A 20138-nucleotide genomic window follows, 5' to 3' on the forward strand; every position below is an offset into this window, starting at 1 on the left:
ATGTGTTTTGATACAATCTGGAAGATATTAGTTATAAAACCAAAATTTGGTTCATGAGGAAGAAATAACTTTCCAGCAGTCAAGCACACACAAGGAGAAATTTTAATCTGATTTACGCCCTGTACTTCAGTGACTTCAATATAGTTGGATGGGGTACAAGGCTCTAATTTGACCCAAGTGATGTTTCATTATCTAACCAATCATAATCCTTTTTTTTTAATTTCCACTTTTTCTTCTATTCCTCTCCAAATGCTTGCGTCTCAATAGACGATTTCAACCTTTTTCTGCCATTGTTTTCCTTACCTGGTTCCATCTCTCCTTCAAACATAGAGAATTTAAAGCAACATTATGTTAATGCTTTGCCAGTTAAAAATTGGATATGCATACATATACTCCTAATTGCAATAATGTTCTAGACAGAAAGATAGACTAAGTATTTGAATATTGATTGTGCTTTGAAGGTCTGTCCTTCCCGTTCCAAAGGCATACGAATATGTAGCAACTTTAAGGCAGTCAAGATATATAGATGAACAATCAATGTTATATTATCTATTCAAAGCAGATGGCTTGGCTATGACTGTAAAGGAGAAAGATAAGGTAGCCATAAGCAATGTTATGAGCCTCATTTTAAAATTTCATTGCCTAACGTTAATATTTCAAACCTGCATTGATGGCTCCATGCTGCCAGCAACTCCTAAAGGTGCAGAGCAGCCCTCAACCCTTACTAAAAAGGAGTAGCATTGCACCTTGCATGAGCGAGCCCCTAAACCCCCAAATCTTCAAAAGTGGGAGCATGAAGTTCAACTCTTAAATCCATAGTTAGGTACTTAAGTAAGTGGTTTGATATGGAAAATAATTGATCATCCTACAGCTTCTAAACTATGAGGCCCCAATATAGCAAGGCATTTAATCACGTTAAGTTAACCCTTATTCAGCAAAGCACTTAAATATGTGCTTAAGGTTAAGTATGTGCCCAAGTCCCATGAAGGGTCTACAAAGTGAACCACATGATTATATGTTGCTGAGTCAAGGACTGAATGCTGGAGGAGGCTCAACACTTTTGAAAGTCAGACCACTTATTTAGAACTTCTTCTTTCATATGGCTTGGCTAGGTAGCAATTATTACAAATTTGTATCTAGATTTGATAGCCAGAACTGGAGAATGTCCTTCAGGCCCTTGTTGGAAGAACAAAGGGGACACTCAGATATGATGTGCATGTTGAACACAGTCGCATACAGGTGTTTGCCTCATTTTCCATTTAAAATGGGGTTTGTCCACATCTCCCATGAGATGTGTATATTTAGAACTGGGGCTTTCAAAAGGCAGTAGTGGAGTTAGGCATCCAAATTCCACTGCAATATGATGGGATGTGGACAGCTGAGTACATTAGGCCCCTTTGAAAAGTCCAGCCTAGGTTCCTTACTGTAGATTTAGTGTCAACATTTTCAAAACTGGCTGCCTACAGTTAGATTCCCAATTGCTAACTTAAGTGCCTGATGGTTTAGGTGCATTAGTTTGAAAATTGGACTTGCAGTGCATTTTGTCTTCTAATATATATATTTTTTTAGAAAATTATTAACAGTAAAAAAAGCTTGCTGACTTGTGTGTATGCAAATAACTCAATTTCTTCTGAGTTGATAATCTAATAGGAAATAAGAATTTTCGCCATTCTTTCTTATGGCCAAACGAGGCCATAAAGTATGCTTCTGAACATGACTCCACAGTGGTGTGAAATGCATAAACGATCATATATGGACGCTGAAAAATAATCCTTGTGAACGTTGTGTTATAGTTCCAAAAATATATTTACAGTCTATTACAAAGATTACAAATGGAAGTGTCTATGTAACGGGATTATGCTAATTAAAAGCTTTTTACAGATTTTCTTCAACAAAGGCAGAGGGAGAAAAAAATTGGTATAATCAAACTGATTTTTCTAACCAAACAAATAAATAAAATGGAAAATGTAACACTGCACAGGAATAAAAAAAGGGTGTGGGGAGAGAGAGGAATGATCCATTTGAGTTTTCTGTAGCTGTCTTTGGTCCTAAATGTGGGAAAACACATTATGTAGCACTGAAAATACATGTTTTTTGTGATGCTCTGCAAGTAAAATAGAAAAATATAGTGCATTTTCAATGTATTCAGAGCTCACTACACAGAAATGTGTGTACAAAACAAGACAGTATAAATTAAATTTACAAGTTTTACAAAGGAAGATTTACAGTTTTTTTGTGGATGCCCACGTTATCAAACAAGACCAATTATGACTGATCCCTGGGATCGTTCTCTATCAAAATCAACAGAAGCAGCCCAATTCTCTTTGGAAGTTCAGCATTTCACTGAAGGGGTAGTTCACGATTTTCATAATTTCTGAAAGCATCTCTCTCTGATGTGTATACATTCCTGCAATATCTGTAGCCAGACTTCCTTATTGCTTCTGGTAGTTTAATGTTTTAGTAAAATAAGGTACATATATAAATAAAAATGGCGTAAAAGTTTTTAATTGAGGAAGTACTTTTGCTCTCGAGTTCCCAAATGAATGTGTGTGTGTACAGTGTTTGTGTTGAGAGCAATAAAAGCTAGTAAAAAAATGTGAAAATTCTGAACTGCCCCTTGCCTCCTGCTCTACAGTTCTAATATAAAAGGAAAATCCTTATTCTCACAGCTGGACTGCACTCAACTGAAATGCATATAAAATATATGCCAGCCATTTCTCTCAGATTTGCTAATGCAGAGCATTGAAAAAAAATGTGATGTGCTCAGATTAAAATAGTTAGGTAACACTGGAGAACTGCACCTGACTTCTGAGGCACTCCATAAAATACCTCAGTAGGTTTACAGTTATGGATCTACTCCTTAGAAAATCTCACCTTAAATCTAGTCCACTAAAATCATCTTGCAAACAATTTGTTAAAAGTGCCTAGGACTACTTAGGGGTCATTATTGCTTTTTTTTCCTTTTTTCCTTTAAAAGATAATATATGTTTAACTTTAAAAAATTCTTTAAAAAATATCAGAGCTCTTAGCAACTTGCATTTTCTTGACTCCCTGCCAGTTAGCAAACCATGTCAATACACTGTTGATTTAACAGAATAAAATGGCACAAAAAAGGATACCAATGTTTGGACGGATATATGTTGCTCAGTCATGCTTCTTACATTTCTAAAACTTCTAGTAACCTTTCAGAGGTACCCAGTGTAGTAATGTGTCATAGAATTAGCCCTAGAAAGGTCCAGAGATATAAACATCATACTAAAAGAAGGTCTTTATGAAGAATAAACACAAATGATTAAAAAAAGATTCTTAAATCAAGATTTAAGGAAAATATTTTGCTGAATTTAACAATAATATCATGATTTTATCTGACAAATATATTCTTTTTTAAATTCTTTATGTACATTTTAAAAAGTCTATTAGATAAAAAGGAGGTTAGAGAGCTCAAGGTGTTTGTATGTGTTTCAGGTAGTACTTTGTTTATTGTCACTGCTGTTTTCCTTGCCATCAGTGGTGGATCCCAATTCCCTTTTAGTAACCTCTGGTGGCACTTAGGAGTTCAAGTCTGTAGGTGCTTCTTGTAGATCTTCTCTTCACTGCAGGAAGGACCCAGGAGATCAAGTGTCTTCTAGCAGCACTTCATATATAGTGAAGGCCAGTGTTGTTCTCTCAGTCTGTCACCTCCCTCATAAGGGAGAAATGTCTATCACACTTGGATGCCAGTGCCATGTAAATGTAGCATTTGTGCTCTCATAGTCTGAATGCTGCTCATAATTTTCTTTTGATGACCAACCAACGTGATTCCTAAACTCATCACATCACTGGGAAAGATAAATGTGTACAGTATTAATTATTCAATGTACAGTGCACTTATATAGGACAAAGCAGTCACTTAAAACTAACTAGTACTCTGGGCACCCATGTTTGAATATACCAAAGCTATACTGGAACCTTGTATCAATACTGTGAATTGTGCCTAAAACCCTACTCAATCTTTTCATCAGAAATGTACGTTTCCCTAGTTTTGGGAGTGAGACAAAATTATTTTGCATCACTTATCATGTGTAACTGTGCCTATGAAGAAAACTCAGTGTAGGAAAACATTCCTACTGGGATGCTTTCAGGATGAAGTCACTGTATAAGGGGAAAATTACTGTCACTACACTGTGCCCTTCAGAGACATGCATGTAGGAACCCTCTGCATACGGATCTATCGCTGCCATATGGTAGGTGGAAGGTAGGGAGCAGCTGCCTCCATAACACCATCCCCACTATGTTCTGACCTGCAAAGCCTCTCTGGGAAGAGGGTGGAATGGGCAGGGCCTGAGGCTCTGCTTCCTGGAAGCCAAGAAGACCTATAAGAGACAGCAGAGCCAATATAGAGGCACACTTGACCTCCAGTAAATCATTGTGCCTCATGCTAACCATCTGCTTCCTTTGCAGGGATGCAAACCCCTTTCTCCCACAACACAGACAGCACGCAAAAATCTGCAGGACATTCTACAAGGGGAATCTCAATATCTTCCATTCTTTGAGATATGCTCGTTAGCAAGGAGTGATCTGGGGGTGGGGGTGGTGATTTTCATATAAATAAAAAAATGGGCTACAGTGTCTCTGAGAGTCTGGCACATTTGTACTGCTCAGGTGGCCCAAAAATTCAAACACTGGCCATATCTGGGCAGCTAAGAATTCCCCCTTTTAGGGGGAGCTCTCAGCTGGCATGGGCAGCTTCTAAGCCTCCTGCCTCCTCAGCCCTAGTATAAAGACATGCCAGGGAGGAGAAGGGGGTTGTTTTTGTTCCACTGATGTCCTCCGCCAATTTTCAGTTGGCAGACAGTCCTAAAATGACTGTTACCAACTGGAGTAGGTTAGAGATGCTGCTGGGCTGCTCTAAACTACACTAATTGTGCAGGGCAGAGAATCAAGAAGCCATGAACTGCTCCCTGGACTCACTCTCCTGTGCTGAGTAAACCTCAGTGAAGGACAGAATCTCACCCTATGAATTGAGTTTGTACTGGGTCTAGTACTTTGCAGCTTAATATTATTTGGCTTTTACTTAGAAGGTTGCCAAATGTAGGTCATACACGCTCAGTGTCAACTTACTCAATAGTCATCCTGGCTACTGATTCAAGAGAGTTGTAGCCTGCTGCTGTGAAGTTATCCTTATATCTTTCCATCTTAATAGCTTGTAACCATTCTCCTACAGAGCAGAACGTGGTGAAATCAGGAGTGTTCTGGTCCAGAAGTGGGCTGATTGGTCTAGGCAGAAGAAATAGTAACATAAATTGTTTCCTAAAATAATTAAACATAAGGGAGTATTTGGCAGAGTCAGAGAAGGTGGGAGTATTAAAAATTCCTAAGGAATAGAAAATAATAGGGTCAAATATTCAGTTTCACCTGTTCTGTTAATTGCTTTGCCACAGCTATCAGTCACATATGTAAGAGTATTTTGCAGATTCTGGTAACATTCTCCTTAGCATATTGTAATGCATGACAAAAGTTCATTAAGAGTGAAATCAACCTGATGGGCTACTGTTATCAACTGGAAATCAACATTATTTTTTTTTATCTGTAGGGCTGTCAAGTGATTAACAAAATTAATTGCAATTAATCACACTGTTAAACTATAATAGAATACCATTTATTTAAATATTTTTGGATGTTTTCTACATTTTCAAATATATTGATTTCAATTATAACACAGAATACACAGCATACAGTGCTCACTTTATATTTGTTTTTTATTACAAGTATTTGGACTATAAAAATAACAGAAATAATATTTTTCAATTTACCTAATACAAGTACTGTAATGCAATCTCTTTATTATGGAAGTTGAACTTACAAATGTAGAATTATGTACAAAAAAAACTGCATTCAAAAATAAAACAATGTAAAACTTCAGAGCCGGCAAGTCCACTCAGTCCTACTTCTTGTTCAGCCAATCGCTCAGACAAACAAGTTTGTTTACATTTGCAGGAGATAATGCTGCCCACTTCTTGTTTAAAATGTCACATGGAAGTGAGAATAGGTGTTCTCATGGCACTGTTGTAGCCAGCGTTGCAAGATATTTACGTGCCAGAAGCGCTAAAGATTCATATGTCCCTTCATGCTTCAACCACCATTCCAGAGGACACGCATCCATGCTGATGATGGGTTCTGCTCGATAACAATCCATAGCAGTGCAGACTGATGCATGTTCATTTTCATCACCTGAGTCAGATGCCACCAGCAGAAGGTTGGTTTTCTTTTTTGGTGGTTTGGGTTCAGTAGTTTCTGCATCAGTGTTACTCTTTTAAGACTTCTGAAAGCATGCTCCACACCTCAGCCCTCTTAGATTTTGAAAGGCACTTCAGATTCTTAAACCTTGGGTACTATCCTTGGAAATCTCACATTGGTACCTTCTTTGCATTTTGTCAAATCTGCAGTGAAAGTGTTCTTAAAATATTTACTCCTGGGGGAATTTTGCATCACTGCGTGTGTGCAGAATTCATGCTCCCCCTCCCTCCACAGATTTCTTTGCTTCCCCCCAGAAAAATGACTTCTGACAGGGAAGCAAAGAGAAGCCACAAGAGCGGTCACGCACCCTTTTCCGGCAGTGGAGGCAGGTTGGTTCACGCACCAGAGCAGCCAATAGAGACGTAAATCACCGCAGTCATGTGAGTGAGAGAGAGACTCTCTGTCCCTCTCGCTCGCTACTGTAGCACACTTGGCGTGGAGGGGCAGGGCTTCGGGGTGTTTCTGAGGATGCAGGCGTGGGACAGGCATTGTCCCCTCAGGCGGGGCAGAATATAGCAGCCTGCTTGCTTAGTGAATTGTTCCCATTCTCTTTGTGAATACCCCCAGGAGTAAAAAGGTGTAAAAGTTTTAAAGCTCCTTTACATTGCCAGACTGTTGTAAAGGACAGTATGGCCTTATAAATGCTTATGATGCTTTAGTGATCAGAATTGGTCTAAATCTTTGGACTAAATTGTGAGCTTGATTCCCCAGCCCTCACTTGGTCTTCAATTGGCTATGATGTAACACTGAGCATGTGGCTGCATATATTTGTTGATTAATAACTAGAAATAAAGGCTTAAACCTAGTTACATTACTGTTAGGCAAGGGTATTGGGAATTTTCTCCAATGCTCCCCACCTCAATTCTCCATCCATTTTATAGTAGTTTAAATAAATTACCACAATAATTGAAACCAGAGTGATTATATTGTTATTTTGACAAATAAAGTATGCAGAATTCTATAATATCTTGCGCAGAGTTTTTAATTTTCTGCTGCAGATTTTTTAGTTTTTTTGGTGCAGAATTCCCCCAGAACTAGCCATGACATGAAATATATGGCAGAATGTGGGTAAAACAGAGCAGGGGACAGACAATTCTCCCCAAGGAGTTCAGTCACAAATTTAATTAATAAATTATTTTTTTAACGAGCATCATCAGCATGGAAGCATGTCCTCTGGAATGGTGGTGAAGCATGAAGGGGCGTATGATGTTTAGAATATCTGGCACGTAAATACCTTAAAATGCCAGACACAATAGTGCCATGCAAATGCCTCTTCTCACTTTCTGGTGATATTGTGTTTGTCTTAGTGTAGTGGGGTGGACTGCCCCACTCCCTGTGAGAATGGGCTGCGGCAGGCCAGGGCGCCTGCGCAGACAGGGAGCCAATCAAAGAAGGGCTTACTGAGAGCCAATCAGGGCCCAGTTTGGAGACAGCCAATCAGGGCCAGGCTCAGACATATATAAAGGCTGCACAGGAAGGGAGCAGTCAGTCTGTCCCAGGCCTTTGACAGGGGAAGGTCAGTCTCCAAGGGTGGAGACTAGCACCACGGACAGCGCAGTGCTGGCTAGGCTCGGGGAGGCTAGAGAGCTTGAGCCCATAGCTGCCAGGCTGCTGGCCCTGAAGGGAAGGGCCTAGCAGGTGCAAGGGGCCGTAGGGGAAGCGGCCCAGGGAAGCAGACAGACGAGGGGAGAGAAAGAGGACAGCGAGGCTGCCGCCAGAGGGTCCCTGGGCCAGGACCCAGAGTAGAGGGTGGCCCTGGGTCCCCCCCTACCTCCCTTGCAGTACACCCAGCCACTGGCCATAGGGAGCGGCCATTGTGCTATGCCAGATCCCTGACAAGAGGGATTGGATGCAGAGGGCGGTTGGACATGGTGGCTGGGGTGTAGGACTGCTGATCACCAATCCCCGGAAGGGATGCAGATGGACTAAGGGGCACTGCCGGAGGGCAGTGGCCTTGAAGAGGATGCCGCTGAGCAGGCAACAACGTGGGTCCAGAGACAGCAACAGAGGGCAGAACGACGGACGGGACACCACCAGGAGGAGGCGCTCCACTGGACAAGCTAATTCCCAGAGTCACCAGCAGGAGGCGCTGCAGGGGTGAGTCCCAACCCATTACACTTAGCAATTGGCTGAACAAGAAGTAGGACTGAATGGACTTGTAAGCGCTGAAGTTTTACATTGCTTTGTTTTTGAGTGCGGTTATGTAACAAAAAAATCTACATCTGTAAATTGCACTTTCATGACAAATAGATTGCACTACTTGTATGAGGTGAATTGAAAAATACTATTTATTTTGCTTATCATTTTTACAGTGCAAATATTTGTAATAAAAATAATATACACTTTAATTTCAATTACAACACAGAATACTATATATATTTGAAAATGTAGAAAAACATCCAAAATATTTAATACATTTCAATTGGCAGTCTATTGTTTAACCCAGTGCAATTAAACTGCAATTAATTGTCATTAATTTTTTAAATCATGATTAATGGAATTAAAAAATAGAGTCATGAAAGTAAAAAGGAGAGTTCACTCTATAGCACAGGATAAAAAGGGTGGCTATATAGACACTGTATTTAACCTTGGCAGAATTTGATTCTTTTTTTATAATTTTGACAGAAAACATCAATGTTTATTTTTAAGCAATTTTTTTATTTTTATTGATTACATTTTCACAGTTCTGGGAAATTGGGGGAGGGGTTCTCAGACAATGGTAGGATCAGACAATAATTATTTAATGACAGCTGACATTGAGATTGAAAAAGTTAAAGCTTTTTAACCACTGAAACAAAAATTGTCAACATCACGTATCAAAATAAATATCCTTAAATCAAACTCTAATTAAGTTCTCAAGCTGCCTTTTTCTCACTTTGCATTTGTAAACGTTGATTATTACTGATGGGAATATTTTGTCATCGGTTTGCGTGTGAGCACAGTGAAATTGAAGTTTACCGATTAAAATCAAATTCTTCCAAGCTTAACTGTATTACTACTATTATTTTTATTGCAGCAGTGCATAGAGGCCAGGACCCTGTCATGCAACTACAGAGACAATGATGGTCCCTGCCCTGAGGAATTTATAGTCTCAATAGACAAGACATACAAAAGCGGTGGGAGGGGAAAGAGAGGCGGAAATGGGCTAGAACGTACAAGCAGAGTGAACAGAGTGATGGTTTGCCAACAGGATGAAAGTTAGTGGCAAGATTTTTTTCTTTTATTTGGTATTTTTGTTTTAGTTAAGTCATTTTTGGGTGGATTTTATTTTTATTGAATGGCATTTAGGGCAGAAATGGGGAGAGAAGGAACAAAAAGGGAAGAAAGAAAGGAGAGTAGCAGGATGAACAGCTGGACGGAGCTGGATCCAGCAGCTAATCAGAACACATTCAGAGTCAATATATATTCAGAGAATTATAAACCCTCACTGGCAGTTTTCTTACCTGCTGCAGGTTCCAAGAGGGGTTTTCAAACTGTTTGGGTTCCGAATCATTTTGTCCAAAATACCAACTATCTGCTCAAACTTTGGCCTTTCACCACGTTCCTTTTGCCAACAGTCCAGCATGAGCTGATGAAGGCCTGCTGGGCAATCCATGGGTGCTGGCAAACGATAGCCTTCTTCAATTGCTTTTATAACCTAATGGCCAGAACAAGAGGATGTCATCAAGGCAGAAATATTTAAAGAATGAATTTTAATAACTGGGAAAAAATCAAGCAACTAAATTAAGCAGTCAAAGTATTATGAAAGCAGAGTCTGTTGTTTTGACACTAGCATTCTTGTTTTCATATAATACCCTTGATTTTTATCTTCCATGATTATTAAACATATTACTCTATGGTGTGCAGAACATGGTTATATAACCTAGTCAAATCAGCAGCAGGGAGCAACAATTAAATTCACCTAGGGTGCAATAGATAAATGGATAGATGGAGATATTCTAGAAAGCAATATTATTTGCCCAAAGGCCTTTGAGAGAGAGGATGCAGTTGAAGACTGATTTGTAAATGGATATGAGTCTGTGCATTTACCCACAAAATCCCAAAAGCCCAAAGACTTAAAAAAAAATCAGGAAATATTTAGTGGACAGGAATTATTAGGAAGAAAAATTTGCATTTTATGCTAATCTGTGTTATTAGAGGCAAACAAGCAATCTGAATACAATGTGAAATGGGAGAGTGAGGCCTGGCTGAGTGATATCTTAATGTAACAGTCTAAAGCAAGGTCAGACTTAATATGAGAAGGTGGCACATGGTGATATGAGGGAGGACATAATGTCTGAAGCAAGAATTACACCCACTATTTGACTTCCTCAGTCAAGTCCATTTGGATTTAAGAGAAAGATAGAAATGATTAAAGAAAAATCACAGGAAACTGCTATGCACCTTGCGGGCAGGATAAGAAAGCATGTCAGGAAGCAATGCAGATAAGAAAGGCTTGTAAAAAAGGGCTAAAACACTGTTCATGAGAGATTTCAAGTACAGTGACATTGACTGGCATAACTGTATTAGAATTGCTATGGAAGGGTGCTGATTCTTGAAGGGGGGTACACTGGGCTGTTTCCTCTCAGTTTGTAGAGAAACCAAGATCAGGTCTGGATCTTGAAACGAATCTTCCGTAATAAATAAAAGTTGGTGGATATCCAGGGTTTAGTCAACACAATAACTTCATCTATAAAATACTCCATAGGATGTGTGAGAAAGTGCAAGAGCACTGGACTACAAACTAAAGGCAACTGCAGAGAATACAGAATGAACTTCAGAAAGTTGGTTGGAATCAATGGTTGTATCAGAATCTTTTACAGAGGGGAAGTGAAGTCCCTGGAAACATGGTCTAATGGAAATGGCTCTCATCAGAGATGTGTTCAATACCCTGCTCTGCCACAGACTTCCTTTCTGACATTGGGCAAGTCACCCAGCATCTATGTGCCTGCGTACTATATATGTAAAATAAAGAGTAGCACTTCCATACCTCACAAGGGTGTTGTGAGAATAAATACATTAAAAACTGTCAAGTTCTCAGCCCCTTCAGTAATGGGGGCTATATAAATACCTAAGATAGACAGTGATGAAGAATACTCAGAGGTAGTACAAGTGCCACTCAGATAACAGGAGGGTGAGGGGACAAATAATGGAAAGAGCTGTACTGTATACACACAGGGAAAAGAGTAAAAGATAAGATCCATTAGTAAGATTTAAGGGGAAAATCCTCACATTTAAAAGCAACAAATGATTCAAAATGAAAAAAATAAGCACTATTCTGATATGCTAAAGAATGAATACAGGAATTACAGACAGAAGAAAAACACACGTCAAAATCTTCTTTTGTATCTCTCGTTATAAAAGTATCAGTTTTAGGTCAGGCTTGTAGAGACAATCAGTGAATAATGAAAATGCATCCAGACAACACCCCCACAGCCATTAAAAGGTTAAAGGGATTTAAAACTGACAAGACTCCTAGGAATGATAACATACATTCAAGGGCTTTAGAGGAAGCGGCAAATGAAATGAGAGGCACATTAGTAAGTATTTTTACATGCTCACTGTGTTCTGGAGAGATCCCAGAAGATAGGAAGTGACTATGATAATGACATTATTTTTAGAAAGGCCTTAGGGATGCAGCAGGACCAGTTTCTTTGACATCTGGTGTGAGCAAACAAGTCTGAAGGATCAAATTGGGAAACAAAAAAAGAATGGATTTGACTATAGCCAGAACGGTGGGAGCAGGAAGAAGGTGATTTCCAAAAGATTAAAAATGTAGTCTCTGCGTGTTCAACATTCAAAGAACCAAACTGACGGCTAATAGCTAAAATTTTTAGCAACTTTGGTGCCTTTAAAATATTACTAATATCTAAGGGGAAAAAATAGTTCTAAACTAGATAACAAGCAGTAAATAAAAAGGAATGAATGAAGGGATTTTTTTCTATAAACTATACGATTATAGTTTATAGAAACAAATATAGCTAATCAAATACAGTGAGGATTCAGGCTAGTAGCACAGATTTGTATCACTTACATTTGCCTCAATTCTCTGTTCCTCCATTTCTGTGCTTGGCGCACTGTTTCTTTTAGACACCTTTGTGCTTCCCAAATTCCCAGGCTGCCTGTGGACTTGCCTAGTCTTAGCTTCAGATAAGGAGCTACCAGCTCTGGGGACAGAGCTGTGTTAATTGGGTACTGTGATGCTTTGTTTGTTGTAACAGGTCACTGCCAGGGACACTCCTTTTTTAAAACGCCACAACAGAAAACAGTTGAGTAAGTGAAGGAAAAACATCCATTTGCAGGGCGACATCCTGCCCTTTGAGGAACACAAATATGGAGAAAAAGGGAGTGTAGTGAACTCCTCCTTCCACATAAGTATGGGGACCAGTAGTCCTGTACGGGACACACACCAAAGCTCTAATGGGTACCAGAGAAGGGTAATGAGCAGTAGTTGAGATAGTTAGTGACTATTGTTTGCTAGTTTTGGCAGCCAGGGTTAGGAACACACAGGCACTGTGCCTGCAGAAAGGCAGCAAGCAGGGTTCTGTGCCACTCACCCTGAGCCATCCTGCTGTGCAATTGCAGGATTGCTCTTGGGTTGAATGCTCAGCTAGTACTTCTCAGCTCTGTATGGATATATCCACTGAGAACAGGAATGTGCTTAGACGGTCATGACTGTGTTGCTACGCACAAATCCATCCAAAGGCACTGAAACTGTTAGTATAGGATAAAATAGTATAGTAGAGGCTAAAAAAAAACCCTCCAAACTCAGGAAACTCAATGAGGTATATTTTTAAAGGAAACATAGGTCTGTAATTCTGCATCCACACTCAATTGTAGGCACAAATGATGCATTTAAGTGAACAAACTGCTGACAGTATCTGCAAATCTGGTAAAGACACATTTAAGTGTTGTCATTTGTGTCTGCAGTTAGTTGTAACTGTAATTCATTGTGGGTAATTAGAGGCAGTTTTTAAAATTTAGCCTCACGGGTTAGTTGGTGTGCATGTGCACACAGTGTGTTCATTTTAGGGCACACCTGCATATCACAATACACATCAGTGTCTGAAATTATTTTACTAGGAATTTATAAATCCTTAATCTACATGCTAATTGGGATATAACTTTTCATTTCATTTCTTTTGTCATTGTAAGGATTTGAGATTACTGTTTTTATGAACAAGGATAATTTACATGCTTCTCTCAGCTGTTTACAACACAAGGAAATAAATTAAAAACATTTCCAAAATTCAGCCATCAGAAGATACTGGATTTTTTTTTCAGTTTTAAAGTTTTTCTTTACTCTTCCTTGAAAGATAGGTAAGCTTTGCCTTTGAGGCATCTTATATTCCTGTCAGACCCCTTTTATGTTTGACTCGAGTACAGAAGGAAGGTGTCAAAAGAAATGAAACTCTACTGGGCATCTAGGGAATGTAAATATTTCTTTTTCTTTGCCTCAAGGACTTGTTTGCCCATATTTTGACAGTCCATGAAATCTTTGACACTGAGACCTGTCAAATATTAACAACTTTGCACTCTGCCAAACTGACTCATCATTTACACTTTCATATTCTTTTTTTTTTAAACTCTGATGTCGAGCATTTGAGCAAAAAAAACCCCCAAAAATGAACAACTGAGAATGATTCTGGCATATAGAATATCATAGTTGGAAGGGACCTCAGGAGATCATCTAGTCCAACCCCCTGCTCAAAGCAGGACCAATTCCCTGACAGATTTTTCCCCCAGATCCCTAAATGGCCCCCTCAAGGACTGAACTCACAACCCTGGGTTTAGCAAGCCAATGCTCAAACCATATATTTATGTACAGAGTCGCTGTGAACAAATATCCTTGTAAGAAATGCAAGATTAATACTATTCTGTGCTATTGCTGATGACCTGCTGCTTTAGGTAACATTTTATACTAACAAGAGTATTGTTAAAATATAGTGAAATTGCTAGAGTATGTCATTAACTGTTGCCTTGGACTCTGGACAACTTTTTCCACTTGACTAACCATAATTATGAGTTCAAGAAACTAAGAATTCTTGTTTGAATGAAAACATGTCATTCTTGCTAAGCTTAATGTAATAAAATAAGTACTTGTCTGTCTTATCATTTCTGGAGCCCCAATCCTGTTTCAGACTCATGATATAAACCTAAAACCCATACTTGTGTCAAAGAAGATGACAGTTTTAATGTTGTTGGCTAAGTAATCATCTATTTAATTTTTCACTATATAAAAATCCTAGAATATTTTTACAAAAATTATTATGCATTAAAACAAGTTATGTCTTTGTGTGTAGAAAGAAAAAAAATGATATGAACATTTATTTATATGTACACATGTATGGAATCATACAAATATAGCAAATGTATAGCTTACATCTTGATTTGACATGTCCCAGTAAGGCCGCTCTCCGTAAGACATTACTTCCCACATAACTATTCCATAGCTCCATACGTCACTTGCTGATGTAAATTTACGATACTGGATGGCTTCTGGAGCTGTCCATCGTACTGGAATTTTCCCACCCTATTTAAAAAAAAAAAGACTTGTTTATAAATAAAATTTCCATAGTGTTTTTCTTAGTGGCATTTTTACAATTATTTCCATTAATCCTAGCACCAAAATTATGCCATTCTGAAATGCTGATCAATGTTGAAATTTTCAGAGGAGTTTCAAGTGGGTCTGACTCTCAGGGAATTAGGTGTTCAAATCCCACTGAAATTTCCTAAGGCTCCTTTGCAATCCATGTCTGATCACGTAGGGCCAGATTGTCATTAGATTTAGTGTGGCAGAAGTGCCAACTCTAGCCCTCTGTGCGTTCTCTCTGGATTGTTGTTCCAGTGAGGGATCAGGGATCAGCTCCATGAGGCAGTTATTATCTACACCGTAAGTGAGCAGGGTGAGGGTAGGGAGGAGTGGGAAGTGGAGCTGGCTGGGCAAAAGAGTAGAGAAGTAAGCTGTGTCCTGTGAACAGCTATGGCCAGGTGATCCCAACCAGGAATAAGGGAAGATCCGGGGGTGGTGGGGATTGTTACCCCTTATGTGGGAGTAGCAGCAAAGTTTCAGTCATGCCTTACATTAGTTAGCTTTCAGGTGAGATTAATTCAGCTCTGAAAAAGAAGTACCCCTGGATTTCTGTGTAAATACTTTTACTTAGCTCAAAACGGAGATAAACAGTTTTATAAATCAACCTTCCACATCCATTCATTCAGAAAATTATAAAGATATGAGTGAGACACTAAAACTAGTAAAAACTTCCAAGAATTCTCCCCACTAGAAGATTATGTTATTAGATATTTATTGAAAGTTATTTAAAGCCAGGTTTCTGAAGACAACTCATAACTCCCTTGGACTACTTAGCACCTCTCAGGCCATTAATGTATTTCCCTCAACCATATCTTCAAGAGGCTATTGCCCGGTTTATAATAAGATCTCCTAACCCCTAAGAAATATTGTCAAATGGCTGGGTTTCTTACTGTAGTGGTGTAGACAGCTTCTGGATCATCTTCTATAACTCTGGACAGGCCAAAGTCTGACACTTTACAAACAAGGTTGCTGTTGACAAGAATATTGCGTGCTGCTAGGTCCCTGTGTACATATCCCATATCAGCCAAATATCTCATTCCGGCAGCAATTCCTCTCAACATTCCCACTAGCTGAATGACTGTAAATTGCCCATCATGTTTCTGAAGGGAAGACAGGAGCAGCACACTTGTTAATGCACTTGAGGGGGAAAAAGAAAATCAGCTTTGCACACTTTCTTCACTCTAGTCACTTATTACCCCAAAAGCAATGCATCTCGGGGCAAAGCAATCCACTTTAAACAAAATTGTATTTGTTTTAGCCACAAAGGAGGACACATGGTTGAGAAAGGCCTGAATAGCTAAACATTTAAAATGAATGGAACCTGTTAAAAGTTATAAAAGCCTAATTAACTTGTGACATGACAGGTTCTTTTCTTTTTTTAAAACTACTTTATATAGCATTGTTTGTAACTCACCTCCATGTTTGTCACCTTTTACAATGATCAATACATATAAAAAATAAACTGTATTACACTTTTGGGATCAAAGCCTCTGTTTATCCTAAATACTGAAGATTTATTTACAGCATAGAATTTTTCAAGGAAACATCATCATCTTTCTGCTTTCTCTACCATCTTGCAAGTCATTCTACATTTTATGGTTTGTACATGTGGAATGTTAAGATGGTGAAGACATTGCCTGGCAGTTCTGAGCACTCACTCAGCAAATGCTAAATTGTCATAAAGTAGTTTTTCTTTTCCCTTCATTCTTCTCTGAAGTACTGCTGTACTTCATTTAGGGATTCCTGTGCAGTGACTTTGACCATGCTAAAAAAAATAAATTGCTACTCTAAACAAATGTGTTCACACGACAGGGCTTCAGGTATCGTGGTATTAACCTCAATCTCCGATGGTAATCAAAACCACGATTTCTGTACCACAATGGATCACTTAAATGCCAAGAAATGTATCAGTTTGATCCTGTCAGGTCTTCTGATTTCTAATCTGATTTTGCTGGGACAATTTAAAGATCTGTTGGTATTTGCCATGTTCACATTTCAGACTGCGAAAATGTTTTATTATGCTAAATTGGTAACATACATAATATATTTTGAAGTACTGTACATATTTCCCTTAGGTACTCACCCTAAGAAATGCATCTAGGGCCCCATTCTCCATGTATTCTATTACAATCATGACTGGTTTCCCTAAAGGAAAAGAAAGGACATTTTGTTTGAAAACCCATAATCTGAACTGAGTGCCTTTTTCTGATAAAACACATATTGCTCCTATAAAAGGGCTGAATAGTTGAGACCAACATTCTTGAAGCCTCTAGCACTGTTATTGAGCTCTAAGTCCTTAAATGTCTGCATGGAGCATGGTCACGATTCGCAAAATTAAACTGTACAAATCAAAATGTCAGCGTGTTCTCCTGACTCCTGCTGTGTGACGAGGACTCTGAGAAAATGACACTTCAGATAATATGAAAGGACATAAGAAACCTTATCTTCCGGCATGGTCTTTGAGGCTAATTGAACCTAGAAAAATAGTGTATTTCAAAGTACTCCATCTTTTAATCATGTGTGCATCTTAATTTTTTCCTTAGGTTGTAGCATAAAGTGAGTATTGTTTTAGTTAGTTATGCCTCAGGAGAAAATCCATTAAGAATATGCAGTACATTTCTAATTTGAATCTCTGACCATGGACATCTTATAGCAATTACTGCCAGTTAGCTTATTATCTGACTGATACATCTAGTCACTACTTACCTCTGGTAACTACCCCTTCTAAATGAACAACATTGGGATGGTCAAATTGTCCCATGATGCTTGCTTCACACAGGAAATCTCTCCTTTGTTTTTCTGTATAGCCAACTTTCAGGGTTTTGATGGCTACTGAAACATCTCGCTTGCCTGGAAGTTTCAGACGCCCACTGCACACTTCACCAAACTCTCCTAAAATAAAGCAGATTGACTATGAATGACATGTCATTTATATAATGTCCTCTCTGGGGCCCTCATTCAACATGGCACTTTGTACATGCCTAACTTTAATCCCATGAATCATCACATTGATTTTAACTGAACTACTCAAGAGCTTAAAGTTAGGTACATGCTTAAGTTCTTTGAGGAATCGGGCGTAAACAGAACACATTTTATGTCAGTCCCTTCCCCGCCCCCAATATTTGTCTTTATAAAATATCAGTAATTTTTTCTTTAAATATGTAAAATAAAATAAAATAGTTTTGTAATGGATGATGGATTTCTTTGCTTTTTTTAGGCCTGATTCTTAACTCACCCCTGTTTTCAAGTTACTTCTAATTTATACTGGTATGAGGTCAGAATCAGGCTGTAAAGAACTGTAAAAAAATAGACTAATCACACTGAAGTTTAGGAAATGGAAGATATAGATTTAATTAAGCAATGAAATGGGTAAATTCTCTCTCCCATGCCCCAACATCAAAACCTTTCTAATGAAACTTTCATAGAAACCAAAATGCTCTGTTTGATTAAATGATGAAAATGCATAACAGGAACACACATACACATAGTAAAACAGCGCAGGCTGGCAAAGTCCAAATGCCTTCACAAACACTGCTTGTCCAATCATAATGACTGCTAAAGTTGGTCATCTGGCATAGGCATTCAAGGCCAGGCCCTTAGATGGCCCCAGAAGATATGTCACAGAGTGTGTAATACTCACAGCCAAGCATCCACTGGCTCAGCATGTCACCAGGGAACTGGGTAGAAACAAAAGGCTATAGTGTAGAATAAAGACTCAGCACAGTGGCACTAACTCCTGCATATAACAGCTGGCATCAGCAGGATGGCAATGACAAAGTTAGCAAGAAAAATCCCATAACCCTTGTGAAAATCAACAACCACATGCTCACACAGCACTCATCCAAGACAGGCTCAGTATTCTATCCTACCATAACAACTGAGGCACACTGAGAATTCTATGTTGCTTTTCTGCCTGTCCCTAGCAGACGTTCTATAGTCTTCTTTGCTGTGTAGTCGAGCGGTTCCTTTGTGTCTCTGTCAGCCTGCTGGAAAAGGTATACCTTCCCTTTCAATCTTGCTAGCTAATCACATCCGCTGATTTGGACCACAGCTAAACCCAGCAAAAATGACACCTGCACCACAATAGAACTCTGCTTCTAATTTACATGGTCCAGAAAGCCCATTTTACCCACTGAAAACAAACTGCTCTTGCTTATGTGTGTGCAAATCCAGAGTAACTCCAGGGATGCCAACAGTTATTCTGGATTTACACTGTTGTAAGTGACAGCAGAACTGGATTTCTGTCTTAAATTCCACCTCGTTTACATGTGATGTTTTTCAGGATTTCGCTCAAAGTGACCTGACAAATAGTATTTCAGCCTAATCAAAGGAGGAGCACAAGAGCCTTTTACTCGAAACTGTTGATGTGGTAGTTTCTCATCTCAAACAATGGATTAGCAAACCAGCAAAGACCATATTTACTGATTGTACTGTGCCAATCTAGAATTTAAAACCGGAAGCATAAAAAGTAATGCTCCTCTGAAAGAGATACTGTTGTTCTAGTATCATGCTAAATGTCACTTACTTAGAGCTAGTCCACACTAGAAGCGCTACATTGGCACAGCTGAACATAAATCCATGAGGGGCAGTAGCTATGTTGGCAGGAGAAGCCCTCCCTCTGTCCATACTGGTGCTTAGTCGGTGTAACTTACGTTGCTCGGAGGGGCGGGGTGTGTGTGGCTTATTCACACCCCGAGCGACGTAAATTATACCAAAGAAAATGGTAGTGTAGACCCAGCCTAAGAACCTGATTCTGATGCCTTTACTCATTCTGAGTAGCAGCTTATTGTGTAAGAAGTTCTATTAAGTTCAGCTGGGTTACACCTAAAAGTAAGGTAACATTCATCATGTGTAAGGGTACCTAAGGAACATGATTCTGAGAGTGGAACATTAGCTAATTCTAAGTTCTGTCATTCTTTTTTATAGCCTAAAACTTAATATTTGTAGAGTTTTTTTTAAATAGCAATGTTACACATAATATACAGTGCTTGACAAACCATAGTAGAGTGATTGATAAAGTATTCTAACAATACTTGATAAAAAGAACAGGAAGGCAAAGGAATGTTTCCTCCAGGAATCCAAAGTATTTGATATTTTTCTTACCCATGGAAACTTAATTTCACTACATCGACTAGTGCAATAAAAATGTCACATATCTCATTAATGCAAACAAATGAAACTGCTTTTTTAGAGTATGAACACCACACTGCTTAAATAGGTGGTAGACAGTTCAAGAGGAAGAAAAACAATGTAATGCCAGTACAATTACAATCCGGCATGAGAGGTAAAA

General features: G+C 38.9%; 1 protein-coding gene across 4 annotated transcripts in view; it reads right to left on the reverse strand.

Moving 5' to 3' along the window:
* Nucleotides 1–1624: 1624 nt before the first annotated feature.
* Nucleotides 1625–20138, reverse strand: part of EPHA7 (EPH receptor A7) — a 171937-nt gene continuing 153423 nt past the window's right edge. For 2 of the 4 annotated variants that reach the window (XM_045010814.1, XM_045010813.1), the window contains exons 11-17: nucleotides 17555–17740; nucleotides 16932–16993; nucleotides 15739–15948; nucleotides 14639–14788; nucleotides 9720–9913; nucleotides 5101–5256; nucleotides 1626–3818 (exon numbers count right to left, since the gene is read on the reverse strand). In XM_045010814.1, the coding sequence (XP_044866749.1) occupies nucleotides 3704–3818; nucleotides 5101–5256; nucleotides 9720–9913; nucleotides 14639–14788; nucleotides 15739–15948; nucleotides 16932–16993; nucleotides 17555–17740 (1073 nt within the window). In that variant the 3' untranslated portion in view covers nucleotides 1626–3703. Of the gene's footprint in view, nucleotides 3819–5100; nucleotides 5257–9719; nucleotides 9914–14638; nucleotides 14789–15738; nucleotides 15949–16931; nucleotides 16994–17554; nucleotides 17741–20138 lie in introns of all 4 variants that reach the window. The other 2 variants (XM_045010812.1, XM_045010815.1) reach the window with 2 other exon arrangements.

The sequence above is a fragment of the Mauremys mutica genome, chromosome 3, assembly GCF_020497125.1.
Source record: "Mauremys mutica isolate MM-2020 ecotype Southern chromosome 3, ASM2049712v1, whole genome shotgun sequence".
NCBI lineage: Eukaryota > Metazoa > Chordata > Testudines > Geoemydidae > Mauremys > Mauremys mutica.